Source organism: Scyliorhinus torazame, chromosome 5 (genome assembly GCF_047496885.1).
Source record: "Scyliorhinus torazame isolate Kashiwa2021f chromosome 5, sScyTor2.1, whole genome shotgun sequence".
NCBI lineage: Eukaryota > Metazoa > Chordata > Chondrichthyes > Carcharhiniformes > Scyliorhinidae > Scyliorhinus > Scyliorhinus torazame.
Genome location: NC_092711.1, coordinates 131,003,277 through 131,026,682, shown reverse-complemented (window position 1 = coordinate 131,026,682; position 23,406 = coordinate 131,003,277). Strand labels below are relative to the sequence as shown.

Sequence of the window (23,406 nt, the reverse complement as noted above, 5' to 3'; positions counted from 1 at the left end):
TTGCATGCTGTACAAACAATGCATACCGTACATAAGGAAGGAAGGAGAGACTGCAGAATATAATGTTACAGTTAAAGCAAGGTGTAGAGAAAAGATCAACTTAATACGAGGTCCATTCAAAAGTCTGATGACAGTAGGGAAGAAGCTGTTCTTGAGTTGGTTGGTATGTCACCTCAAACGTTTGTATCTTTTTCCTGATAGAAGAAGGTGGAAGAGAGTATGTCTGGGGTGCGTGGGGTCCTTAATTATGCTGGCTGCCTTTCTGAGGCAGTGGGAATTGTAGACAGAGTCAATGGATGGGAGGTTGGTTTGCATGATGGATTGGGCTACATTCACGACCTTTTGTAGTTTCTTGCGGCCTGGGCAGAGCAGGATTCAGACCAAGCTGTGAAACAACCAGAAAGAATGCCTTCTGTGGTGCATCTCTAAAAGTTGGTGAGAGTCGTAACTGACATGCCAAATCTCCTTAGCTTCTGAACAAGTAGAGTCGTCAGTGGGCTTTCATAACTATAGTGTTGGCATGGGGGGGACCAGGACAGGTTGGTGATCTGGACACCTAAAAACATGAAGCTCCACTACGCTTCCTGAAGTCTATGACAATCTCCTTCGTTTTGTTGACATTGAGGGAGAGATTATTGTCGTCGCACCAGTTCATCAGATTCTCTATCTCATTCCTGTACTCTGTCTCGTCATTGTTTGAGATCCAACCCACTATGGTGGGTTTGAAAATCGAATTGGGAATTTGGCCAAACAGTCATATGTGTGTTAATGAGTATAGTAGGGGGCTGAGGACACAGCCTTGTAGAGCACCGGTTTGGGATGATCCTGAAGGAGATGTTGTTGCCTATCCTTACTGATTGTGGCCTGCGGGTTAAGAAGTTCAGGATCCAGTCGCAGAGGGAGGAGCCGAGGCCCAGGCCACAGAGTTTGGAGATGTGTTTTGTTGGAATAATGGTGTTGAAGGCTGAGCGGTAGTCAATAAATAGGAGTCTGACATAGGTGTTTTTGTTATCTAGGTGTTCCAGGGTAGAGTGCAGGGCCAGGGAGATGGTGTCTGCTGTAGACCTGTTGCAACAGTAGGCGAACTGATCAAGGCAATCTGGGAGGCTGTAATTGATTTTGCCTTGACTAATCTTTTGAAGCACATCATAATGATGGATGTCAGAGCCACTGGATGATAGTCATTAAGGTACGCAGCTTGCCATTTTTTTGGTACATGGATGATGACCGTCTTCTTGAAGCAGATAGGGACCTCCGATTGCTGTAAAGAGAGGTTGAAGATGTCTGCAAATGCCCCCACCAGCTGATCCGCGCATGGCCTGAGTGCTCTTCCGGGTACCCCATCCAGGCCAGTGGCTTTCCGTGGGTTTACCTTTGAGAAGGCTGCTCTAACATCTGCAATGGTGACCTCAGATATGAGTTCATCCGAGGCTTCCACGGTAGAGCGTGCTCTCGCTGACTCTTGCTCAAAGCGGGCATAGAATGCATTGAGCTCATCAGGGAGTGGTGCGTTAGAGCCGACGATTTTACATGCCTTCATCTTGTAGCCCTTTTGTCTTGCAGACCTTGCCATAGTTGGTGGGGGTTTGTGTGGCTAGCCTGGGACTCTAGCTTGGTCCAGTACTGTCTTTTGGCATCTTTGATGGATCTCCTTAGATCATATTTGGCTTTTTTGTATAGATCAGAGACGCCTGACATGAACGCCTCAGACCTAGACTTCAGCAAGCAGTGGATATCACTATTCATCCAGGGTTTCCGATTGGGAAACATGTGTATTTGGAAAGAGCTTTAATCGGTTACACAGCCTGAAAAAACATCACACCATTCAGAGTGGGGAGAAACTGTGCATGTGCCCTGTCTGTGGACGAGGCTTCAACATGATCGCCCAACGTGGAGAGACACCAGGACAACCGGCGCCATGAAAATGTGGGGACTGCGGGAAGGGGTTCGCTTCCCTATACCAGCTGGAAATTCATCGACGCAGAGACACTGGGGAGAGGCCGTTCACCTGCTCTGTGTGTGGGAAGGGATTTACAGAGCTATCCAAGCTCCTTATCCAGATGGGAGTTCACACCGGGGAGAAGCTGTTCCCTGTTTGGTGTGTGGGAAGGAATTTGCACGATTATCCAGCCTACTGACACATCGATGTGTTCACACTGATAGACTTTTAAATGTTCTGAATGTGTGAAGAGTTTTGAAAGCAGAAGTGAGGTGCTTGACACACCAGCGCCATCACCCGGGAGAGAGGCTATTCACCTGCTCCATGAATGGGAAGGGAGTCAGTCAATCATCCACCCTGCAGAAACACCAGAGAGCTCACACTGGTGAAAGACCGTTCAGTTGCTCCATGTGTGGGAAGAGATTCACTCAGTCATCCAGTCTGGTGGAGCACCAGCGAGTTCACACTGGGGAGAGGCTGTTCATCTTCTCTGTGTGTGGGGAAGGGATTCACTCGTTCATCCAACTTTGTGACGCGTCAGCAAGTTCACGAGTAAGAGCAGGGGCTTGTTTCACTGTTGTTAATCACATCCAATCTGAAGCATGTTCGTTCAAATAATTGGAGTTTGTTTTGTTGATGGTCAAACTGAATGTAAAATTCAATCACATTATGATCGCTGCTACCTAAGGGTGTCTTCACAATGAGGTTATCAATTAATCCTATCTCATTGCACAATACTAGATCTCATATAGCCTGCCCTCTGGTTGGTTCCAGAACATCTTCTAACAAACTATCCAGAAAACATTGTATTAACTCTTCATCTACGCTACTTTTGCCCATTTGATTTTCCCAATCTATATGTAGATTAAAATCTCCCTTGATTATTGCCTTTCTGACTACCTCCCATTATCTCTTTTATACCCTGCCTTACCGTGTAGTTACAATTTAGAAGCCACTCCCACAAGTGACTTCTTGCCTTTATAATGTCTCATCGCAACCCAAACTGCTTCTACATCCTGGTTTCTGAATTTAGGTCATCCCTCTCTAATGTGCTAATACCGTCATTAATTAACAGAGCCACCCCTCCATCTGTTCTTAACTTCCTATCCTTCCTAAATGTCACATACCCTTCAATATTCAGGTCCCAATCTATGTCACCCTGTAGCCATGCCTCTGTAACAGCTATCAGATCGCACTTAATGCAAATAGGATTTAATATCAGTTCATTCATTTTATTTTGAATGCTACATGAATTTAGATACAGAGCCTTAACTGTTGTCCTTTTATTATTTTTGTAGCATCTAGCCTTATCTGCTGAATCACTCTAGATTTGTACCCTCTGCCCCTTGCTGTCACAGTCTGTTTATCATTTCCAATATTAGTACTTTTCTCTCTTGCATTGTCTCTATCTTGGTGTGCGCTACCATTGGCTTTAGCTTTGTCAGTCAGAATCAGCCCTTGGCAGTGGCTGTGCTCCCCATAGTTGAAATGCTGGCACCTTATTCTCTGGATTACAAGCTCAGAATAACCAGTTGTTAATATACTAGAGGGCAAGCGACTGGATCTGAACCCAAACACATTCATACTGGTGAGGGGCTGTATACCTGTGAGAAGAGATTCAATTGGTCAACTCACTAACTGACACGCCGATGCACAAGTGACTGCAGGGATTGGATTCTGCTGTTATTGCTGCTGATAATCACATCTAGGACTGAATGATGTTCATTCTGACAGTTCGCGTTTGCTTCTGTTGATGTTAATAATCCCTGTAACTGGGCTGGACGTTTAATATTCTAGTTAAATGTCAAATAAATCAGATTTGTTTTGACCTTTGTGTCTTTCCTACCTGATTGTTTAACATCAACTGCCTGGAGCTCAGAAAGGACAAAAATTGGATGATACGGCAATACCAGAGCTTCAGCCTGGACGGTCCTTCAGGGACACATTGAGGGAGACAAACGGGCACTTTGATCTTTCTCATCTCTCTTCACTGACACTGTGGGTTAACGTAAAAGAAATGTCCCAGCTTCTCTCCTGTGGCTCAGAGCTCTTAGAGGCTGCTTTAGCACAGGGCTAAATAGCTGGCTTTTAAAGCAGCCCCAGGCAGGCCAGCAGAGCAGGTTCAATTCCTGTACCGCCTCCCCGAACAGGCGCCGGAATGTGGCGACTAGGGGCTTTTCACAGTAACTTCATTTGAAGCCTAATTGTGACAAGCGATTTTTCATTTTTGTTTTCATACATGGAACTGAAAACTCCTTTACAACTGTGCTCAGAGCCAGGAAGAAGAACAGTAAATGCCAGTAACATGGTGTCAAATCAGAGATTAATATAAAACTGATTTGTTCCAGACGGAAAATAAAAAGGCAGATTTAAGTTTGAAACATCAATTGGTAACCAGGGTTTCACACTGATTTAACTCTGAAGAAGCCATACGGACTCCGGCACGAGTTCGGTTTCTCTCCGCTGGACATGTGTTTTTCCAGCATTTCCTGTTTTTAATTCACAATTACTCATTTGACTGCTGAACACAGGTTCCAGCCCCGTGATTTGTTACATAACTCGCTGCTCCCTTAATCCTCTGAGTGCTGCGAAGGTGCAGTGGTCGTGTCACAAGACCAGCAATCTGGAGACCTGGGATAAGATCTGACAACCCGGGTCTGAATTCCAAGACGGCAGATGGTGACATTTAAATTCAATATAAAAAACGAATTAAAAGTCTAATGACCATGATTGGTGTAAAAGAAAAACCCATCTGGATTCACTTATGGGGCAGCACGATGGCAGAGTGGTTAGAATTGCCTCACAGTGCCAGGGACCCGGGTTCGATTCTGACCTCGCGTGACTGTGGAGCTTGCACGTTATCCCGGTGTCTGCGTGGGTCCTTCCAGATGCTCTGGTTTTCTCCCACAGTCCGAAGATGTGTAAGTTAGGTGGATTGGCTTTGCTAAATTGCCCCTTTGGGTGGTGTTGCAGGAATAGGGCAGGGTATGGGCCTGGGTAGGGTGGCCTTTCAAAGGGTCAATGCAGACTCGATAGGCCGAATAGTTGCCTCCTGCACGTAGGGATTCTATGATTCTCTTCCTGTTGGTTTCCAGGACAATCGATTACCACTCATGGCATGGTAGCGCAGTGGTTAACACTTGCTTCTGTGCCAGGGACCCAGGTTCGATTTCTGGCTTGGGTCACTGGCAGAGTCTCTACCTTCACCCTTTGTCTGTGTTTCCTCTGGGTTCTCCGGTTTCCTCCCACAAGTCCTGAAAGATGTGCTTGTTAGGTGAAATGGACATTCTGAATTCTCCCTCTGTGTACCCGAACAGGTGCAGGAGTGTGCCGACTTGGGGATTTTCACAGTAATTTCATTGCTGTGTTAATGTAAGCCTACTTGTGACACTAATAAAGATTATTATTAACATTACACTGTTAGATACAGTTAACGGGTTTGGAGGAACATAATGAGGCAGGGAATCGAAATTGGGAAATTAAATCAGATTTAACATGATTACATTTTGAAAGAAGGCCATTAATAAATAATATTTAATGCATTAATTTTGCCTTTGATAGTACCGGAGTGGCGACTAGGGGCTTTTCACTACCTTCATTTATAGTGTTAATGTAAGCCTACTTGTGACACTGATAAAGATTATTAATAAGAATCTTTATTGTCACAAGTAGACTTACATTAAGCGGTTGAATAAACTCGGTTTGTTCTCACTGGAACGAAGGTGGTTGAGGGGAGACCTGATAGAGGTCTACAAAATTATGAGGGGCATCGACAGAGTGGATAGTCAGAGGCTTTTCCCCGGGGTAGAGGGGTCAATTACTAGGGGGCATAGGTTTAAGGTGAGAGGGGCAAGGTTTAGAGTAGATGTACAGAGGCAAGCTTTTTACGCAGAGGGTAGTGGGTGCCTGGAACTCGCTGCCGGAGGAGGTGGTGGAAGTAGGGACGATAGGGACATTTAAGGGGCATCTTGACAAATACATGAATAGAGGGATACGGACCCAGGAAGTGTAGACGATTGTCGTTTAGACGGGCAGCATGGTCGGCACGGGCTTGGAGGGCCGAAGGGCCCGTTCCTGTGCTGTACATGTCTTTGTTCTATTAACGCTGCAAATGAAGTTTACACCAGGATTGGGAGTAATGTTCACGACTTGATAGCATTTTATTTTGCAATGACACATGTTTAGGTCCATCTTCAACGGACATGCGCGGAAAAACTCCGCCCCTCCCTCCCCCCCCCCAGCCCGCTCGCTGGAGCATGCGCGATGCGGCTGCAGGAAGCTGAGTCGGGGATGAGCGCAGCCTCTGACGTGAGGGGGGGGGGGGATCTAATGGCGGAGATTTTACCCAGCCTCCGACAGAGCTGGAAATCGGAACGCATGCGCAGTTAGTTCATTTTCCGAGCATGCGCAGGCTGGGTGTTGGAGAGACGCCCGTTTGTCGCTCGGCAGCCGGTAAGAGGCGGTAGCGGGAGGGGATCCGGCGACTGCGAGGGTGGGAAGAAGGTTTATTAACAGCCGGTGTAGGCCGCAAACACCCAATGACAAACTGCAGTTCCCGCGATTGCAACCTCAGTGCTTTCTCCGGGGGCAGGCCCAGATGAACAAAGAAAAGCACAGTAACAGGCCACCCAAGCCTGTGCCGATCACGACTAATTAACGGCCGCCATCTTTTTCCAGCTGGGAGCAGAGCGCAGGCGCGGGTATCTTGGTGACGTAACCATGATGTGGAGATGCCAGGCTGTTGGACTGGGGTGAGCACAGTAAGAAGTCTTACTACACCAGGTTAAAGTCCAACAGGTTTGTTTCGAATCACTAGCTTTCAGAGCACTGCTCCTTCCTCAGGTGAATGCTTTCGGAGCGCTGCTCCATCACCCGAGGAAGGAGCAGCGCTCCGAAAGCTAGTGATTCAAAACAAACCTGTTGGACTTTAACCTGGTGTTGTAAGACTTCTTGCTGTAACAATGAAGGGCAGGACGTTGGGAAGTGGAGGGTCAGAGGGAGCTTGTCCGCAGTCCCTGAGGCAGCAGCACAGGGAGTTCAGCTGGTTAAGAAGGCAAATGAGATACTTGCTTTTATTTGCCGAAGCATAGAACATAAAAGCAGGGAGGCTCTGATGGATCTGTTTAAAACACTTGTTAGGCCACAGTTCGAATATTGTGTGCAGTTGTGATCGCCACATTAGAGGATGTTATTGCACCCGAGTGGAGGAGATTCACCAAGATGCTTTGACAAAGGGTCATCTGGACTCGAAACGTTAGCTCTTTTCTCTCCCTACAGATGCTGCCAGACCTGCTGAGATTTTCCAGCATTTTCTTTTTGTCACCAAGGTGTTGCCTGGGCTGGAATGTTTCAGTTATTAAGAGAGGCTGGAGTTATTTTCCTCAGTGCAGAGAAAACTGAGAGGGACATGATCGAGGTGTACAATATGAGGGACGTAGAGAGGAATGTATTTGTCCCCTTAGTAGAGAGGTCAGTAGCCTGGGGGCATAGATTTAAGGTGAGGGGTAGGGGATTTGAGGGAAAGGTTTTTCACCCAGAAGCTGGTGGTAATCTGGAACTCACTACCTGAAAGGGTGGTAGAGGCAGGAACACTCAACATTTAAGAATCACTTAGATGAGCACTTGATTTGGAATAGCATGTAAAGCTTTGGAACAAGTCCTGGAAAATGGGATTAGATTAGGTAGGTGTCTGATGGTCAGCACAGACATAATGGGCCTCTTTTTGTGCTGTAAAACTATGATTTCACCCCAGGAAGGAGCAAAAATGTGCAGGATGGTGATTTTGAGCAACAAGTGAGGAATAAATATTCCATAGAAACTAGAATTGTCCGTTCTGAATTTCTGTTTGGACTGACAGTAATGACTTTTGTGAAATTCTGATTTGTCACAGAAATAAAAGGATTTCTAACTTCAGGGTGACTGTCTCCTTCTGTGCTGTGACTTTGTCTCATTCTATTTTATAAAAGGACCTGGAAGCACTCAGACCGGAGTGATAGAGTCCAGTATACTGACTGGAAAGAGGTTTATCTGGTTGCAAAGCCTGACAGCGGGGAGAAACCATACACGTGTTGTGTGTGTGAATGAGGCTTCAACTAATCATCCAACCTGGAGAGCCACGAGGACACCGGCAACATGGAGAAACCGTGGAAATGTGGGGACTGTGGGAAACAATTTAATTATCCATCCCGACTGGAAATCCATCGACGCAGTCACACTGGGGCTGAGACTATGGAAAAACCATGCAAATGTGAGGACTGTGGGAAGGGATTCAATTATCCATCCCTGCTGGAAATTCACCGACGCAGTCACACGGGAGAGAGACCATGGAAATGTGAGGAATGCGGGAAAGGATTCAATTATCCATCCCTGTTGGAATACCATCGACGCAGTCACACTGGGACAGGGACCATGGAGAAACCGTGGCAATGTGAGGACTGTGGCAAAGGATTTAATTTCCCATGTCTGCTAGAAATCCATCGACGCAGCCACACTGGGGAGAGGCCATTCACCTGTTGTGTGTGTGGGAAGGGATTTACTAAGTCAACCACCCTGCTAAGACACCAGCGAAATCACACCGAGGAAAAGTCCTTCAGCTGCACTTCCTGTGAAAAGAGTTTCGGGCAGTTATCCAACCTCACTGCGCACCAGCGGGTTCACACTGGGGTGAGGCCATTCACCTGCTCTGAGTGTGGGAAGGGATTCGCTCGGTCAGCCAGCCTTGTGTTACACCAACGAATTCACACTGATGAGACGCCGTTCAGCTGCACTTACTGTGGAAAGAAGTTCAGGCAGTCCTCCAACCTCACTTCACACCAACGCACTCACACTGGGGAGAGACCATTCACCTGCCCTGTGTGTGGGAAGGGATTCACTCATTCATCTGGCCTTTGGTCACACCGGCAAATTCACACCGAGGAGAGGCAGTGGGAAGGGATTCACTCAGTCACAACACCTACTGTCACATCAGCAAGTTCACAAGTGACGGCAGTTGTTAAATTATGCTATAACAAAATGTCTACAAAATTATGAGGGGTATAGACAGAGTGGATAGTCAGAGGCTTTTCCCCAGGGTAGAGGGGTCAATTACTAGGGGGCATAGGTTTAAGGGAAGTTTTTTACACAGAGGGTAGTTGGTGCCTGGAATTCGCTGCCGGAGGAGATGGTGGAAGCAGTGACGATACTGGCGTTTAAGGGGCATCTTGACAAATACATGAATAGGATGGGAATAGAGGGATACGGACCCAGGAAGTGTAGAAGATTTTAGTTTAGACAGGCAGCATGGTCGGTGCAGGCTTGGAGGGCCTGTTCTTGTGCTGTACTTTTCTTTGTTTATTCTTTGAACTGCTGCTATTAATTCTGTCAATAATTGGTCATCTGAATATATTTGGTTTGTTTCTGCTGATATTAAGAATACCTGGCTGGAGTTAAATATTCTAGATTTTCAGGACTGCAGTCTCCCTTTTTAAAAGCATAATCTGACCTTTCTGCTTAATTCAATAACTCATGGTGGATATTCCATTCCAATAAAATTATGAACTTTTACTGCAATCCGATATTGATCTTTGATGCAAAATCTACAATTACAGTTTCTGAAAGGTTACACTGATTAATATCGCCAATTAGAAAGTGTTGATTAATGCTTGCTGACAATTCTTACTGGTAATAATAATAATCTTTATTATTATCACAAGTAGGCTTACATTAACACTGCAATGAGGTTACTGTGAAAATCCCAGAGTCATCACACTCTGGCGCCTGTTCGGGTACACTGAGGGAGAATTCAGAATGTCCAATTCACCTAACAAGCACGTCTTTGGGATTTGTGGGAGAAAACCGGAGCACCCGGAGGAAACCCACGCAGACATGGGGAGAACATGCAGACTCCGCACAGGCAGTGACCCAGGCCGGGAATCGAACATGGGACCCTGGTGCTGTGAAGCAATAGTGCTAACCATTGCTACCATGTCGCCTATTATGACTTGCACAGTCTTCACAGTGACACCTCCATTGTGAAAATAAATTATCCAGGCACATTAAACAAAATAATGAAATACTTTACAGATACACCATAAAAGATGTGATGTGAATTGGACCATTAAGGGATAGACAGCATAATACCACTGTTAATGATAGAGAGATGACAGAAATATTCAAACATTTTGTATATCCCTTTTTCCTAGGGAGAGAGAACAGGTAAACATAACATTAAATAATAAGATAAGTAATGAGATAAGTTCATTTAAAATCAAGGATGTGTTAAATAAACTAATATAATTTAAAGAGGATGGATTAAGTTAACATTTTTAAAGATTGTAGGGAAGTGACAGCAGTCAATACGACTCATAATTCATTCACTAAAGGTGCAGTTTCAGAGGACTAGTGGATCACTAATGTAATTATGTTTTAAGAAGGGGACAGAACATGCTCAGGGATGGTAGACCAGTCAGTGCCACATCAATAAATAATAGAACCCTAATGAAAGTAGAGAACATAAGAACATCAAGAAAAAACAAATTATTCAATTTTATGGGATGTGGGGTTCGCTGGCAAGGCCAGCATTTGATGTCCATCCTTAAACCCGAAAGACGCGCTGTTGGGTGAATTGGACATTCTGAATTCTCCCTCTGTGACCCGAACAGGCGCCGGAATGTGGCGACTAGGAAATTTTCACAGTAACTTCATTGCAGTGTTAATGTAAGCCTACTTGTGACACTAATAATAAAGATATAATTGCCCTTGAGAAGATGGTGGTGAGCTGCCTTCTTGAACCGCTGTAGTCCATGTGGTGTGGTTACACCCACAGTGCTGTCAGGGAGGGTGTTCCAGGATTTTGACCCAGTCACAATGAAGGAATGGCAATATATTTCCAAGTCAGGTTGGTGAGTGACTTGGAGGGGAATTTTCAAGTGGTGACATCCTATGTATCCGCTGCCCTTGTCCTTTTAGATGGTAGTGGTCATGGGTTTGGGACGTGCTGCCTAAGGTGCCTCTGTGAGTTACTGCAGTGCATCTTGTAGATGGTACACAAGGCTGCTTCTGTTCAACGGTGGTGGAGGGAGTGAATGTTTGTGGAAGGTGTGCCAATCAAACAACTGCTTTGTCCTGGATGGTGTTGAGCTTCTTCAGTGTTGTCGGAGCTGCACTGATCCAGGCAAGTGGAGAGAATTCCATCACACTTCTGACTTGTGCCTTGTAGATGCGGACAGGTTTTGGGGAGTCAGGAGGTGAGTTACTCGCCGCAGGAATCCTAGCCCCTGAGTTGCTCTTGTAGCCATTGTATTTATATGACTGGTCTAGTTCAGTTTCTGGTCAATGGTAACCCCGGGATGTTGATAGTGGGAGATTCAGCAATGCTAATGCCATTGAATGTCGAGGGGCGATGGTTTGCTTCTCTTATTGGAGAGGAGATGGTCATTGCCTAGCATTTGTGTGGCGTGAATGTCACTTGCATTTGTTAGCCCAAGCCTGAATACTGTCCAGATCCTGCTGCATTTGCAGGTGGACTGCTTCATTGTCGAAGGAGTCGTGAACATTGTACAATCATCAGTGAACATCCCACATCTCACCTTATGTTGGAAAGAAGGTCATTGATTAAGCAGCTGAAGATGGTTGGGCTGAGGACATTACACTGAAAAATATAACAATGAACAGTCAGTATGTATTTTGGATTGGATTGGATTTGTTTATTGTCACGTGTACCGAGGTACAGTGAAAAGTATTTTTCTGCGAGCAGCTCAACAGATAATTAAGTACATGAAAAGAAAAGGAAATAAAAGAAAATACATAATAGGGCAACATAAGGTACACAATGTAACTATGTAAGCACCGGCATCAGATGAAGCATACAGGGTGTAGTGTTAATCAGGTCAGTCCATAAGAGGGTCGTTTAGTAGTCTGGTAACAGTGGGGAAGAAGCTGTTTTTGAGTCTGTTTGGGCGTGTTCTCAGACTTCTGTATCTCCTGCCCGATGGAAGAAGTTGGAAGAGTGAGTAAGCCGGGTGGGAGGGATCTTTGATTATGCTGCCCGCTTTCCCCAGGCAGCGGGAGATAGTTTCCTGAGGAAGTATAGGTGCTTTCTTGGTGGTGGCGTCGACGTGGGTGGACCAGGACAGATTTTTGGTGATGTGTACCCTTAGGAATTTGAAACTGCTAACCATCTCCACCTCGGCCCCGTTGATACTGACAGGGGTGTGTACAGTACTTTGCTTCCTGAAGTCAATGACCAGCTCTTTAGTTTAGCTGGCATTGAGGGAGAGATTGTTGTCACTGCACCGCTCCACTAGGTTCTCTATCTCCCTCCTGTATTCTGACTCGTCGTTTTCAAAGGGAAAGTCTTGGCTGACCAATCTAATCAAATGTTTTTAACAGAGACAGTAGACAAAAGCAATGCAGTCTATTTAACATCTGGATTTTGAGGGTAATGCTGTTGATGTAGTGTGCGTGGACTTTCAGTCGGCATTTAATACAATGCAACGCAACAGACTTGTCAGAAGAATTATAGTTCATGGAATAAAAGGGACAGTAGTGACGTGGATACAAAAGTGGCTGGATAATCGGAAACAGAGAGTAACAGTCAATGGATATTTTTCAGGCTGGAGGTAGGTTTGTAGTGGTATTCCCTGGTGAGTCAGTCTGCTTGGTTATTACCATCACCTGTTTCAGTAACTCCTGCTGCTAATGTACCTTCACCTTACAAATAGCAAAATTTATCATGGACACTTGCCTGCAACATCATTCAGAGTTTGGAATGGTCGGTGAGTGGGTTCCTTTCTGCTGTGCAAAAGCTGTGTGATGTTTTTTTCCAGAGAAGTATGTTTTCAGGAAGGGTGTTACAGCTGATGGAGCTTTCAGAATTTTGTGTTTTCAGCAACGATTTCAAGAGCTCTGATGATGATGATGTCCTCAGATCTCTAGGCTAAATATTGTGTTGGGTATTTAATAAGGATACTACAGCTGTCATTGGGAATGGAAGATATGGACCATGTTCATAAACCCCAGACTCATCCACAAACATCTAGTACAGTCTAACAGTAGTGTAGATTTAACAGGTCTCTTGCCTCTGACAGGCATGTGGGGCTCTTTCGTACTGCAATATTCCAGTCAAATGATAATTGTGAAGTTGCAGGATATTAATGCCTTTATTTTGAAACCCCATAATTAATCTACTCTGTCACACCAGGATACACTCTTAACGTGACCCTTTATTACTAATGTCACTGGTTGTGCGGTCTGTTGAATTATTCACTTAAACTCTACCAGGTGCTCTGTGTGCATAGCAAAGGGCGAGCACTTAATAGCTGCTCATTAAATTGGGCAAACAATCTTTCCACAGGGGTGAATGTGACTGTGAACTATCAAACTGGAAAACTTTTTCCATTTAAGATGTCGGATTACTACAGCAGATATACATTATTCTGACTCTGCCAGCAGGGCTGTGGGATTTATTGGATAGATCTTCCAAAGAGACAGAACAGGAATAATGGACCGAATGACTTATATTTGTGCAGTATTATTCTGTAAAACAGTGAATATTCAGTATCGGAAAGAGAGGGGAACCAGTGACTGTGCGATTGAACCCAGCCAGAGTCAGCAACATCAGAGATAGGGGAAAGAGAGGAAACAGTATATAAGCTCTAAGAACTCTGCATGGTCGCACAGAGGAACTTTGAGAAATGGAACATAGCAGATCACCAATTCACAATTTGAGATTTACTTTCTTAATTTATCTCAAATGGTAAGTTATTTTGTGTTAACTGTTTGAAATTTCAATGTGTATGGGGAGCATGCGCAGTGTCACTTTGCTCGGAGCCCTGCGAGTGCGGGAGCGGCATTTTCTGAGGGTGAGAGTCGGGGCGAGAAATGGAGCCGAGAGTCGGGTTGGTGGAGGGAACGGAGGCTTCATGAACCCCCAGTACGGGCACCAGGGTTGGAATAAGACCGCAGGTCCCGGGTTTGCAGCTGCGGGGCTTGTATCCGGAATCAGGCCCAGTTGCACCGCTGCCATCTTGGCTTAGCGGGAGGCAGAGCGCATGCGTGGCCATCTGGGCTTCTTTGTTGAGGGAATTATAAATTCCTGACAGTGCAGAATGAGGCCATTGGGCCCATCAGGTCTGCACTGACCCTCTGAAAGAGGACCCTACCTAGGCCCACTCCCCACTTTTTAAAAATAAATTTAGAGTACCCAATTCATTTTTTCCAATTAAGGGGCAATTTAGCGTGGCCAATCCACCTACCCTGCACATCTTTGGGTTGTGGGGGTGAAACCCACGCAAACACGGGGAGAATGTGCAAACTCCACACGGACAGCGACCCAGAGCAGGGATCAAACCTGGGACCTCGGCGCCGTGAGGCAGCAGAGCTAACCCACTGCGCCACCATGCTGCCCCTCACTCCCCACTTAACCTGTACATCTTTGGACTGTGGAATGAAACCGGAGCAGCTGGAGGAAACCCACGCAGTCACGGGGAAACTTGTAAACTCCACACAGTCACCCAAGGCCAGAATTGAACCTGGGTGCCTGGCGCTGTGAGGCAGCAGTGCTGACCATTATGCCACCCTGCTACCCAAGGGGCTTCAGGGTTCCGGAGACCAGGAGAGAAAATGTTTGACCCATTGATTGAAAGGTCCGATTTACGGGCACCCTGTTTAGAAGTGCAAGTGCTGCAGGGTGCATTTGCGGCCATCTGAATAACAGCAGAACAAGGTCATCAGAATTAGCAGCAGGAGGCTATTCAACCAATCAAAGTTAATAAACTGGCCATCTGATCATTGTCTTAACCCCATTTTCCTCCTGCCCCCAACTTTCCTTTTTTTTAAAAAATAAATTTAGAGTGCCCAATTGATTTTTTTCAATTAATGGGGAATTTGGTGTGGCCAATCCACCGACCTTGCACATCTTTCTGGGTTGTGGGGGCGAAACACACGCAAACACGGGAGAATGTGCAAACACGGGCAGCACGGTGGGGCAGTGGTTAACACTGCTGCCTCACGGCACCGAGGTCCCAGGTGCGATCCCGGCTCTGGGTCACTGTCCGTGTGGAGTTTGCACATTCTCCCCGTGGTCGCGTGGGTTTCGCCCCCACAGCCCAAAGATGTGCAGGGTAGGTGGATTGGCCACGCTGCATTGCCCCTTAATTGGAAAAAATTAATTGGGTACTCTAAATTAAAAAAAAAAAAGAGAATGCGCAAACCCCTGTGATGGTGGGTTGTGGGGGTGAAACCAACGGAAACACTGGAGAATGTGCAAACGCCACACCGACAGTGACCCAGAGCCGGTGCCCGGGGTTTCCCGACGGCGTGGGGCTGCCCAACAATGGGAACTCCCATTGACCGGCGGCTTAATGGAGAATCCCGCCTACGGGTCGGGGTAGAATTGTGGCGTGGTGGGGCGGAGAATCCAGACCCATTTCTCTTCTGCTCAGCAGATTAACCATCAAATACTGCTCCATATTTACTCCCTGTATGGAAGATTTGAGATTACTCTCAGACCAGCCGTGATCTTATTAAACGGTGGAGTTGGCTTGATGGCTGACTCCAGCTCCTATTTCTCGGTCGAGATCAGGAAACACTGATCTGTCGATCAACAGAATTAGCATCTTCAGGACTAAAGGGTATATTAGAAACAGCAGAGTGAGAATCATAGAATCCCTGCAGTGCAGAAGGAAGCCATTCAGCCCATCGAGTCTGCACCGGCCCTTGGAAAGAGCACCCTACTTAAGCTTAAGCCCACACCTCCACCGTATCCCCATAATCCAGTAGCCCTACCTAACTAAGGATGAAGGGAGTGTATGCGAGTGTCAGAGCAGAGAGCAGGGGTGGAAATTTACAGCTTTTGGGTAAAGAAAGGAAAGCATGTTCCACAGCAACTAGAACTGTCTGTACTGAATTTCTGAGTTGTACTGACGGTGATGACATTTGTAAACTCCTTTAACAGGATATTAAAAGGGGAAGATTTGCAATAAGAAATCTCAAACCAAACTTCACATCAAGATCCTACAGAGTCACTCGATTCGTTAGGACGGGGAAAATCAACATCCGTTTTACCATCAATGTGACTGGAAAAGCGTCAAGACATGGACACCCGCAACATGGGGAAACCGTGGAAATGTGGAGACTGTGGGAAGGGATTCAGATCCCCGTCTGAGCTGGAGACTCATCAACGCAGTCACACCGGGGAGAGGCCGTTCACCTGCTCTCAGTGTGGGAAGGGATTTACTAATGCATCTGACCTGCTGAGACACCGTCGAGTTCACAGTGGGGAGAGGCCGTTCACCTGTTCTCAGTGTGGGAAAGGATTCAGATATTCATCCATCCTGCTGGCACACCAACGAGTTCACTCTGGGGAGAGGCCATTCACCTGCTCCGTGTGTGGGAAAGGATTTACTAATTCATCCAACTTGTTGAGACACCGTCGAGTTCACAGAGGGAAGAGACCGTTAACCTGCTCCGTGTGTGGGAAGGAATTCACTCAGTCAGCAAACCTGCTGAGACACCGTCAAGTTCACTCTGGAGAGAGACCGTTCACCTGCTCCGTGTGTGGGAAGGAATTCTCTCAGTCAGCAAACCTGCTGAGACATCGTCAGGTTCACTCTGGAGAGAGACCGTTCACCTGCTCCATGTGTGGGAAGGAATTCTCTCAGTCAGCCAACTTGCTGAGACACCGTCAAGTTCACTCTGGAGAAAGACCGTTCACCTGCTCAGTGTGTGGGAAAGGATTCAGAGATTCATCTGACCTGCTGACACACCAGCGAATTCACACTGGGGAGAAGCCATTTACCTGCTCCGTGTGTGGGAAGGGATTCAGTCGGTCATTCCACCTGCTGACACACCAGCGAGTTCACACTGGGGAAAAGCCATTCACCTGTTCAGACTGTGGGAAAGGATTCAGAGATTCATCCAACCTGAGGAGACACCAGAGAGTTCATAAGTGATTCCAGGGGTTGGATTCTGCTGTTCTTGCTGCTGTTAATCACATCCAGGCCTGAACCATGTTCATTCTAACAGTGGGTGAAGTGGGATCGGAGGATTTCTCTCTGGACTGGTCGGTCTTCCAATTTACATTCCAGTGGGCTGATTCTCTTTGAGTGAGGGCACATTTCCACTGCAATGATCTGGAAAAGCAGGTGTTGTACATTAATTTTATCCTGTTTAGTAAATATTCTCTTTCCTCCCACTACAGGTGTCTTGTCTTGTCTTTCATCCATCCTCATTCCGAGTGTTGGCCGCACTCTGGCCAATCTTTCTCCACTGATTTCTCCGCTGCTCTCACTGCCTGTCCCATCGAGAGGCCAGTCCACATTCTGATATTATCCACCCAGGCCATCTTGGGCCTTCCTTGTACACAGTTTCCAGGTGCCTGGCATTACCTCTTTTTTCAACCACTCCCTTCCTAGTCGTAACACATGTGCAAAATACGTGAGCTTCCTCAATATCACTGCGTCAAACAGGTTCCTCTGAACACCAGCTTTCTCCAGTACCCACTCAATCATCCACTTTGCCGTCCATGACACACGGAATATCTGTCTGAGTCCTTTCATTTCAAACACTTTTATTGGAGCCTCGTCGCTCTTCCTGATTTGCAGCTTTCACAGTCGCACATTGTCACCGGCCACACAAGGGCTTTCAGAAGGTGAATGTTCATTGTAACCCACATGCTGCGACTGCTCCACACTCTTTAAATGAGATCACAACAACTTGACCCTTCAGGCTGGCCTGAATTTATTTGGTAGACTCTGCATCTACCACTACTGGTAGATCTCAAATAAATACGTTTGTCTCTGTTCCATTGAGTCTACAGCACAGGGCCAGGCCAGTCGGCTCAATTGGTCTCTGTCAGTATTTATGCTCCACGTGAGCCTCCACCCAGCCCTCTTCATCTCCCCCATCAGCATCTCCTTCTATTCCTTTCTCCCTCATGTCTGTATCTAGCTTCCCCTTCAATGGATTCATGCTGCTCACCTCAACCACTCGCTGTGGTAGTGAGTTCCACATTCTCACCACTCGCTGGGTAAAGAGGTTTCTATTGAAATTCCTATTGGATTATTGAATTATTCATAATCTTAAAGACTTCCAACATGTCAACTTTCATTCTTCTCTTTTCTAGTGAAAAGCAGCCCCAACCCTTCCTCAGGGGTAAATGCTCTCAGTTCTGGTATTATTCTTGTGAATCTTTGTTGCTCCTTCTCGGTGCCTCTATTTCCTTTTTCTTTTCTTTGTTTGTTTTATAAATTTAGAGTACCCAATTATTTTTTTTTCCCAATTAAGGGGCAATTTTGCGTGGCCAATCCACCTAACCTGCACATCTTTTGGGTTGTGGGGGTGAAACCCACGCAGACTCGGGGTGAATGTGCAAACTCCACACGGACAGTGACCCTGGGCCGGGATTCGAACCCGGGTCCTCAGCGCTGTAGGCAGCAATGCTAACCACTGTGCCACCGTGCTGCCCCTCTATTTCCTTTTTCTAAATGGAGATCACAGATGTTGAGAGAGCTCCCAGTGTAGTCTAACTCTAGTTCTAAACAAGTTGAACGTTAGCTTGCTGCTTTTCAATTCTATCCCTCTGAAAAGGAACCCTCTGAAAGGAAAGATGTGAAGTTCTTGGAGAGGGGCTTAGAGGAGATTTACGAGAGTGGCACCAGAGATAAGGGACTTCAATTAGTTGGAGAAACTGAAGCGGCTGAAATTTTTCTCTTTAAGTAACAGAATCATTAGAGTAGGGAATGGGGGCCATTCAGCCCATCAATTGCAAACCAATTTGTCCCGTTACCCGTTCCATGCATACATCCCTGTAGGATTAATTCCCACAAGTGTCCAGCCAATTTCCTTTTGAAAGAATTCCATCATTTCCTCTTCTACCACACTCACAGGAAGCAGGTTCCAGGGCAGCACGAATGGATAGCGCTGTGGCTTCACAGCACCAGGGTCCCAGGTTTGATTCCTCGCTGGGTCACCGTCTGTGCGGAGTCTGCACGTTCTCCCAGTGTCTGCGTGGGTTTCCTCCGGGTGCTCCGGTTTCCTCCCACAAAGATGTGCAGGTTAGGTGGATTGGCCATGCTAAATTGCCCTTAGTGAGCAAAAAAAAAGGTTTGGAAGGGTTATTGGGTTACGGGGATAGGGTGGAAGTGAGGGCTTAAGTGGGTCGGTGCAGACTAGATGGGCCGAATGGCCTCCTTCTGCACTGCATGTTCTATGTCTAACTCTCACTGTAAATACACACGAGGTTCAGAGAGCGCAGAATGAGGCCATGCGCCACGCCAGATATTTGAGAAACTACCCAGTTAATCCCATTGCCGAGCAATTTTATTTTCCTTTGTGGACAAATGGACAAAAATTAAGAAGTATTTAGATGAGCATTTGGCACGCCATCGCAAACAAGGCGACAGAGCAAGTGCTGGAAAATGGGATTAGAATAGATAGGTTTCTGATGGCCGGCACAGACACGATGGGCCGAAGTGCCTTTTTGTGCTGGAAAACTCTATCACTCTAAAAACGACACACTTTGCCTCGCATGTCTCAATTTTATTATAAAACCCTGTGATGATGGTGACACAACCCCTGGGATTCACTCCTTGTGCCCAAAGCAGGGAGTCAGGGGAACATTGCACAGAGGAAGCAAAGATCCACAACACCATGCGCATCCTTTTACTCTGGTTGTCTTTGATCCTTAAATAATTTCTAACCATGTCCTGTTTCATTCATAAACTTTTAGCAGTGAAAATATTTGATTTTTCTCGACTTTTCATGATTAAATTGATGCACTTCAGGGAAAGTGCGTGAGAGGGTTTGGCAGGCTCTTGAACAGAAAGTAAGTCCCTCTAAGGTAATTGGCAAAGGAGCCAGGGGGAGATGAGATTTTATTGTTGACCCGTAATGTTAGAAAATGGGGTTCAGGGAATCAATGCACCCGTTGTCCTCTTTTCTCAAACTCTGAAATGATTGACAGTAATAACCCTTATTGGTGACGGTGATTAGATTTTATTCAGTATAAATAAGGTCTGAGCATTAGTATCAAAGTACAACAGCATTACCATTACAATCTGAGTAGAAGCATAGTCTCCATGTAAACGTTCCATGGTCTGTCCCAGATCCGATGGCACAGTCAATGGAATATGTTAAACCTCGACAAATCTATGCTCGGCTTCTTCTACATTTTTACATCGCAAAGTCTATGGTGACTGACATATCATTGATTCAGGAGTCAGTACTGGATCCCTCACTCCTGGTTTATATCATTGATTCAGGAGTCAGTACTGGGTCCCTCTCTCCTGGTTTATATAATTGATTCAGGATTCAGTACTGGGTCCTTCACTCCTGGTTTATATCATTGATTCAGGAGTCAGTACTGGGTCCCTCACTCCTGGTTTATATAATTGATTCAGGAATCAGTACTGGGTCCTTCACTCCTGGTTTATATCATTGATTCAGGATTCAGTACTGGGTCCTTAATTCCTGGTTTAAATCATTGATTCAGGGATTAGTACCTAGTCTTTCATTCCTGGTTTATATCATTGATTCTGCTCAGTTTGGGGTCCCCCATTCCTGGTTCATATCATTGATTTGAATTCAATGGTAGGAACACGAATATAGATCATAGATCATAGAATTTACAGTACAGAAGGAGGCCATTCGGCCCATCGAGTCTGCACCGGCCCTTGGAAAGAGCACCCTACCCAAGGTTAACACCTCCACCCTATCCCCATAACCCAGTAACCCCACCCAACACGAAGGGAAATTTTGGACACTAAGGGCAATTTATCACGGCCAATCCACCTAACCTACACATCTTTGGACTGTGGGAGGAAACCGGAGCACCCAGAGGAAACCCACGCACACACGGGGAGGATGTGCAGACTCCGCACAGACAGTGACCCAAGCCGGAATCGAACCTGGGACCCTGGAGCTGTGAAGCAATTGTGCTATCCACAATGCTACTGTGCTGCTGAATATGAAGTTTGCCAATTATAGAAAGAGTGGTTCTGCATTTTTATCATGAGGAAGAAAGCTTTCGGAAAAACAAGACAAAGAAATTACATGATAAACGGCAGGACAGGACAAGTTTGGTCTGAGTTGGAGTACTGTGTACAGTACAGGAATGATGTGATTGCAGACAGAGAGTACAGAGTGGATTTAAGAACATGTACCAGAAAAATGAGAATTTTTGTCCTGAGGAAAGATTGAACAGACTGGGATTGTTTTCTTTGGAGCAGACGAAGCTGAGGGGGGACCGAAATGAAATGTACAAAATTCTGAGGGAAAATTCTTTAACGTCCCCAATGTGATCGGTGTAATTAGTCTCAAATTTAACCTGGAAAAGTCATTAAACGTTCCCAGTCTGGTATCTGAAATCTTTGTGCAGACAGAACAGACCATTTTACCTCCCACATTAAAAGGTCGATGATATTCAGGTCCTGATGAATCGAGTGATTCTGTCAGAGGATGATGTGATGTTTGGTTTGAGTTTCCCGTTAGTAAATCCTCCTCTTTCTAAAGGAGTTTCCAAAGAAATTTCACTCTCAGTCCAGGAGAGAAATTCACAAGATTCTCTCTTCCGGCTTCCGGTTCCAGGACATGAGCCCTGCTGCACATGGCCGCCGAGCAAGATGGAGGCCATGCATGCAGTCCGCTGCATATCGCCACCTAAACAGATGCCAGCCGTTAACAGGGGCCGATCAGAGAGGAAAACACCGATGCGGATCCCCCACTCGGTACAAACACGGGACTGCATCAAAAGTGCCGGAACTGACTTATCATCCTGAGGACCGTAACAGAATAATGGCGAATAAGGCTACCCAGAATGCGGGGCGCGGGTGAATATGCCCTCTCTCCATCAGAATGGCCGCAACGCGCAGGCGCCAGGTTTTCCCGCCCCAGAAGTCACCTCTCTGTGCTGATCATGCACGGTGCTGCCCCGGGCTCCGCAACGCCGCAGTGAGAGTGAGTGCGCCTCCCAGAGGCTGAATGAGAGCCGCCGCGAGCGGGGACAATGGTGAGAACCCAACCCCCCCAATAAGACCCATTGGTTTTATTGTCAGTCTGCAGACAGGAGCTGGAGAACTGAACCCAGGCAGAGGAGAGGGAGGGAGAAAACTGGGAGGGAGGGAGAAAACTGGGAGTGGAGGAAAGAAATGGCGCAGATGGTGAGATGGGTTTGGAATTCAGCCCAGGGAGGAGGGAGAGTGTGTGGGACGGGGATTTACAGCTTTGGGGGAACAAGAGAGGAAAAAATGTTCCAGAGAAACTAGAATTGTCTGTTCAGAATTTCCATCCTGGACTGACAGTGATGGCTTTTGTAAACTCCTTTCACAGGATATTGGGAGTGGAGGATTGGCCGACAGAAAACTCAAACCAATTTCACGTTGAAATCTGACACAGTTACTTGATTCACCAGGAGCTGAATATCATCGGTCTTTGAATGTGGAAGGAGAAATGTTTGTCTGTTCTGTTTGTGGGAAAAGATTTGAAACATCAGTGTGACTGGAAAAGCACTGAGCCACACACACATCCGAGTGAGAATGTGAACTGACTGTGGAGAGAGCTCTAACCAGTTACACAACCTGAAAAACTATCACACCATTCACTGCAGGGAGAAACTATAATCGTTTGTGTGGACAAGGCTTCAAACGGGAGAGACATAAGGACACACTCACCATGGAGAAACTGTGGAAATGTGCGGTCTGTGGGAAGGGATTCAGTTACCCATCACAACTGGAGGTTCATCGGCACAGTTGCACGGTGGGGGGGGGGGGGGGGGGGGGGGACGACCGTTCACCTCCATTTGTGGGAAGAGATTTACCCATTCATACAACCTTCTGACACACCAGTGCGTTCACCTGCCCTGTGTGTGGGAGGGTTTCACTCGGTCATCCCACATTGTGACTCATCAACTTGTTCACGCTGGTAAGAGACCGTTTATATGTCCTGATTGTGAGAAGAGTTTTAAGTGTAAAAAGGATCTGTTGACACATCAACGTATTCACACTGGGGAGACACCGTTCCCCTGCTCCGTGTGTGGGAAAGGATTCATTCAGTCATCCCACCTGCAGACACATCAACTTGTTCACTCTGAAAGGGCAGCAGGGTGGCGCAGTGGTTAGCACAGCTGACTCACGGCGCCGGGGACCCAGGTTCAATCCCCGCCCTGGATCACTGGCCGTGTGGAGTTTTCACATTCTCCCTGTGTTTCCGTGGGTTTCGCCCAACAACCCAAAGATGTGCAAGGTAGGTGGATTGACCACGCTAAATTGCCCCTTAATTGGAAAAATGAATTGGGTACTCTAAATTTATTTTTCAAATACTTGTTCACTCTGAGAACACTTTTTAATTGTCCTGACTGTGAGAAGAGCTTTAAAAACAAAAAAAGCATCCACCAACACACCAATATTCTCATACCGGGGAGAGACCATTCACCTGCTGTGTGGGAAAGGATTCAGTCTCCATCTGCCCTCCTGAACCACCAGAGAATTCACACT

The 23,406-nt window shown here is 46.4% G+C and overlaps 2 protein-coding genes across 2 annotated transcripts in view; both read left to right on the top strand.

The window, feature by feature from the left end:
• Nucleotides 1-6,262: 6,262 nt before the first annotated feature.
• LOC140419769 (uncharacterized) overlaps nucleotides 6,263-23,406 on the top strand; it is a 50,619-nt gene continuing 33,475 nt past the window's right edge. Inside the window, exon 1 of the mRNA XM_072503755.1 lies at nucleotides 6,263-6,391. The gene's annotated coding sequence lies outside the window, so the exon portion shown is untranslated. The remainder of the gene's footprint in view (nucleotides 6,392-23,406) is intronic.
• The window catches only part of LOC140419770 (uncharacterized), a 38,018-nt gene continuing 25,291 nt past the window's right edge, over nucleotides 10,680-23,406 (top strand). The window contains exons 1-2 of the mRNA XM_072503758.1: nucleotides 10,680-13,673; nucleotides 15,873-16,865. Coding sequence (XP_072359859.1) covers nucleotides 16,012-16,865 — 854 coding nt within the window. The 5' untranslated portion in view covers nucleotides 10,680-13,673; nucleotides 15,873-16,011. The remainder of the gene's footprint in view (nucleotides 13,674-15,872; nucleotides 16,866-23,406) is intronic.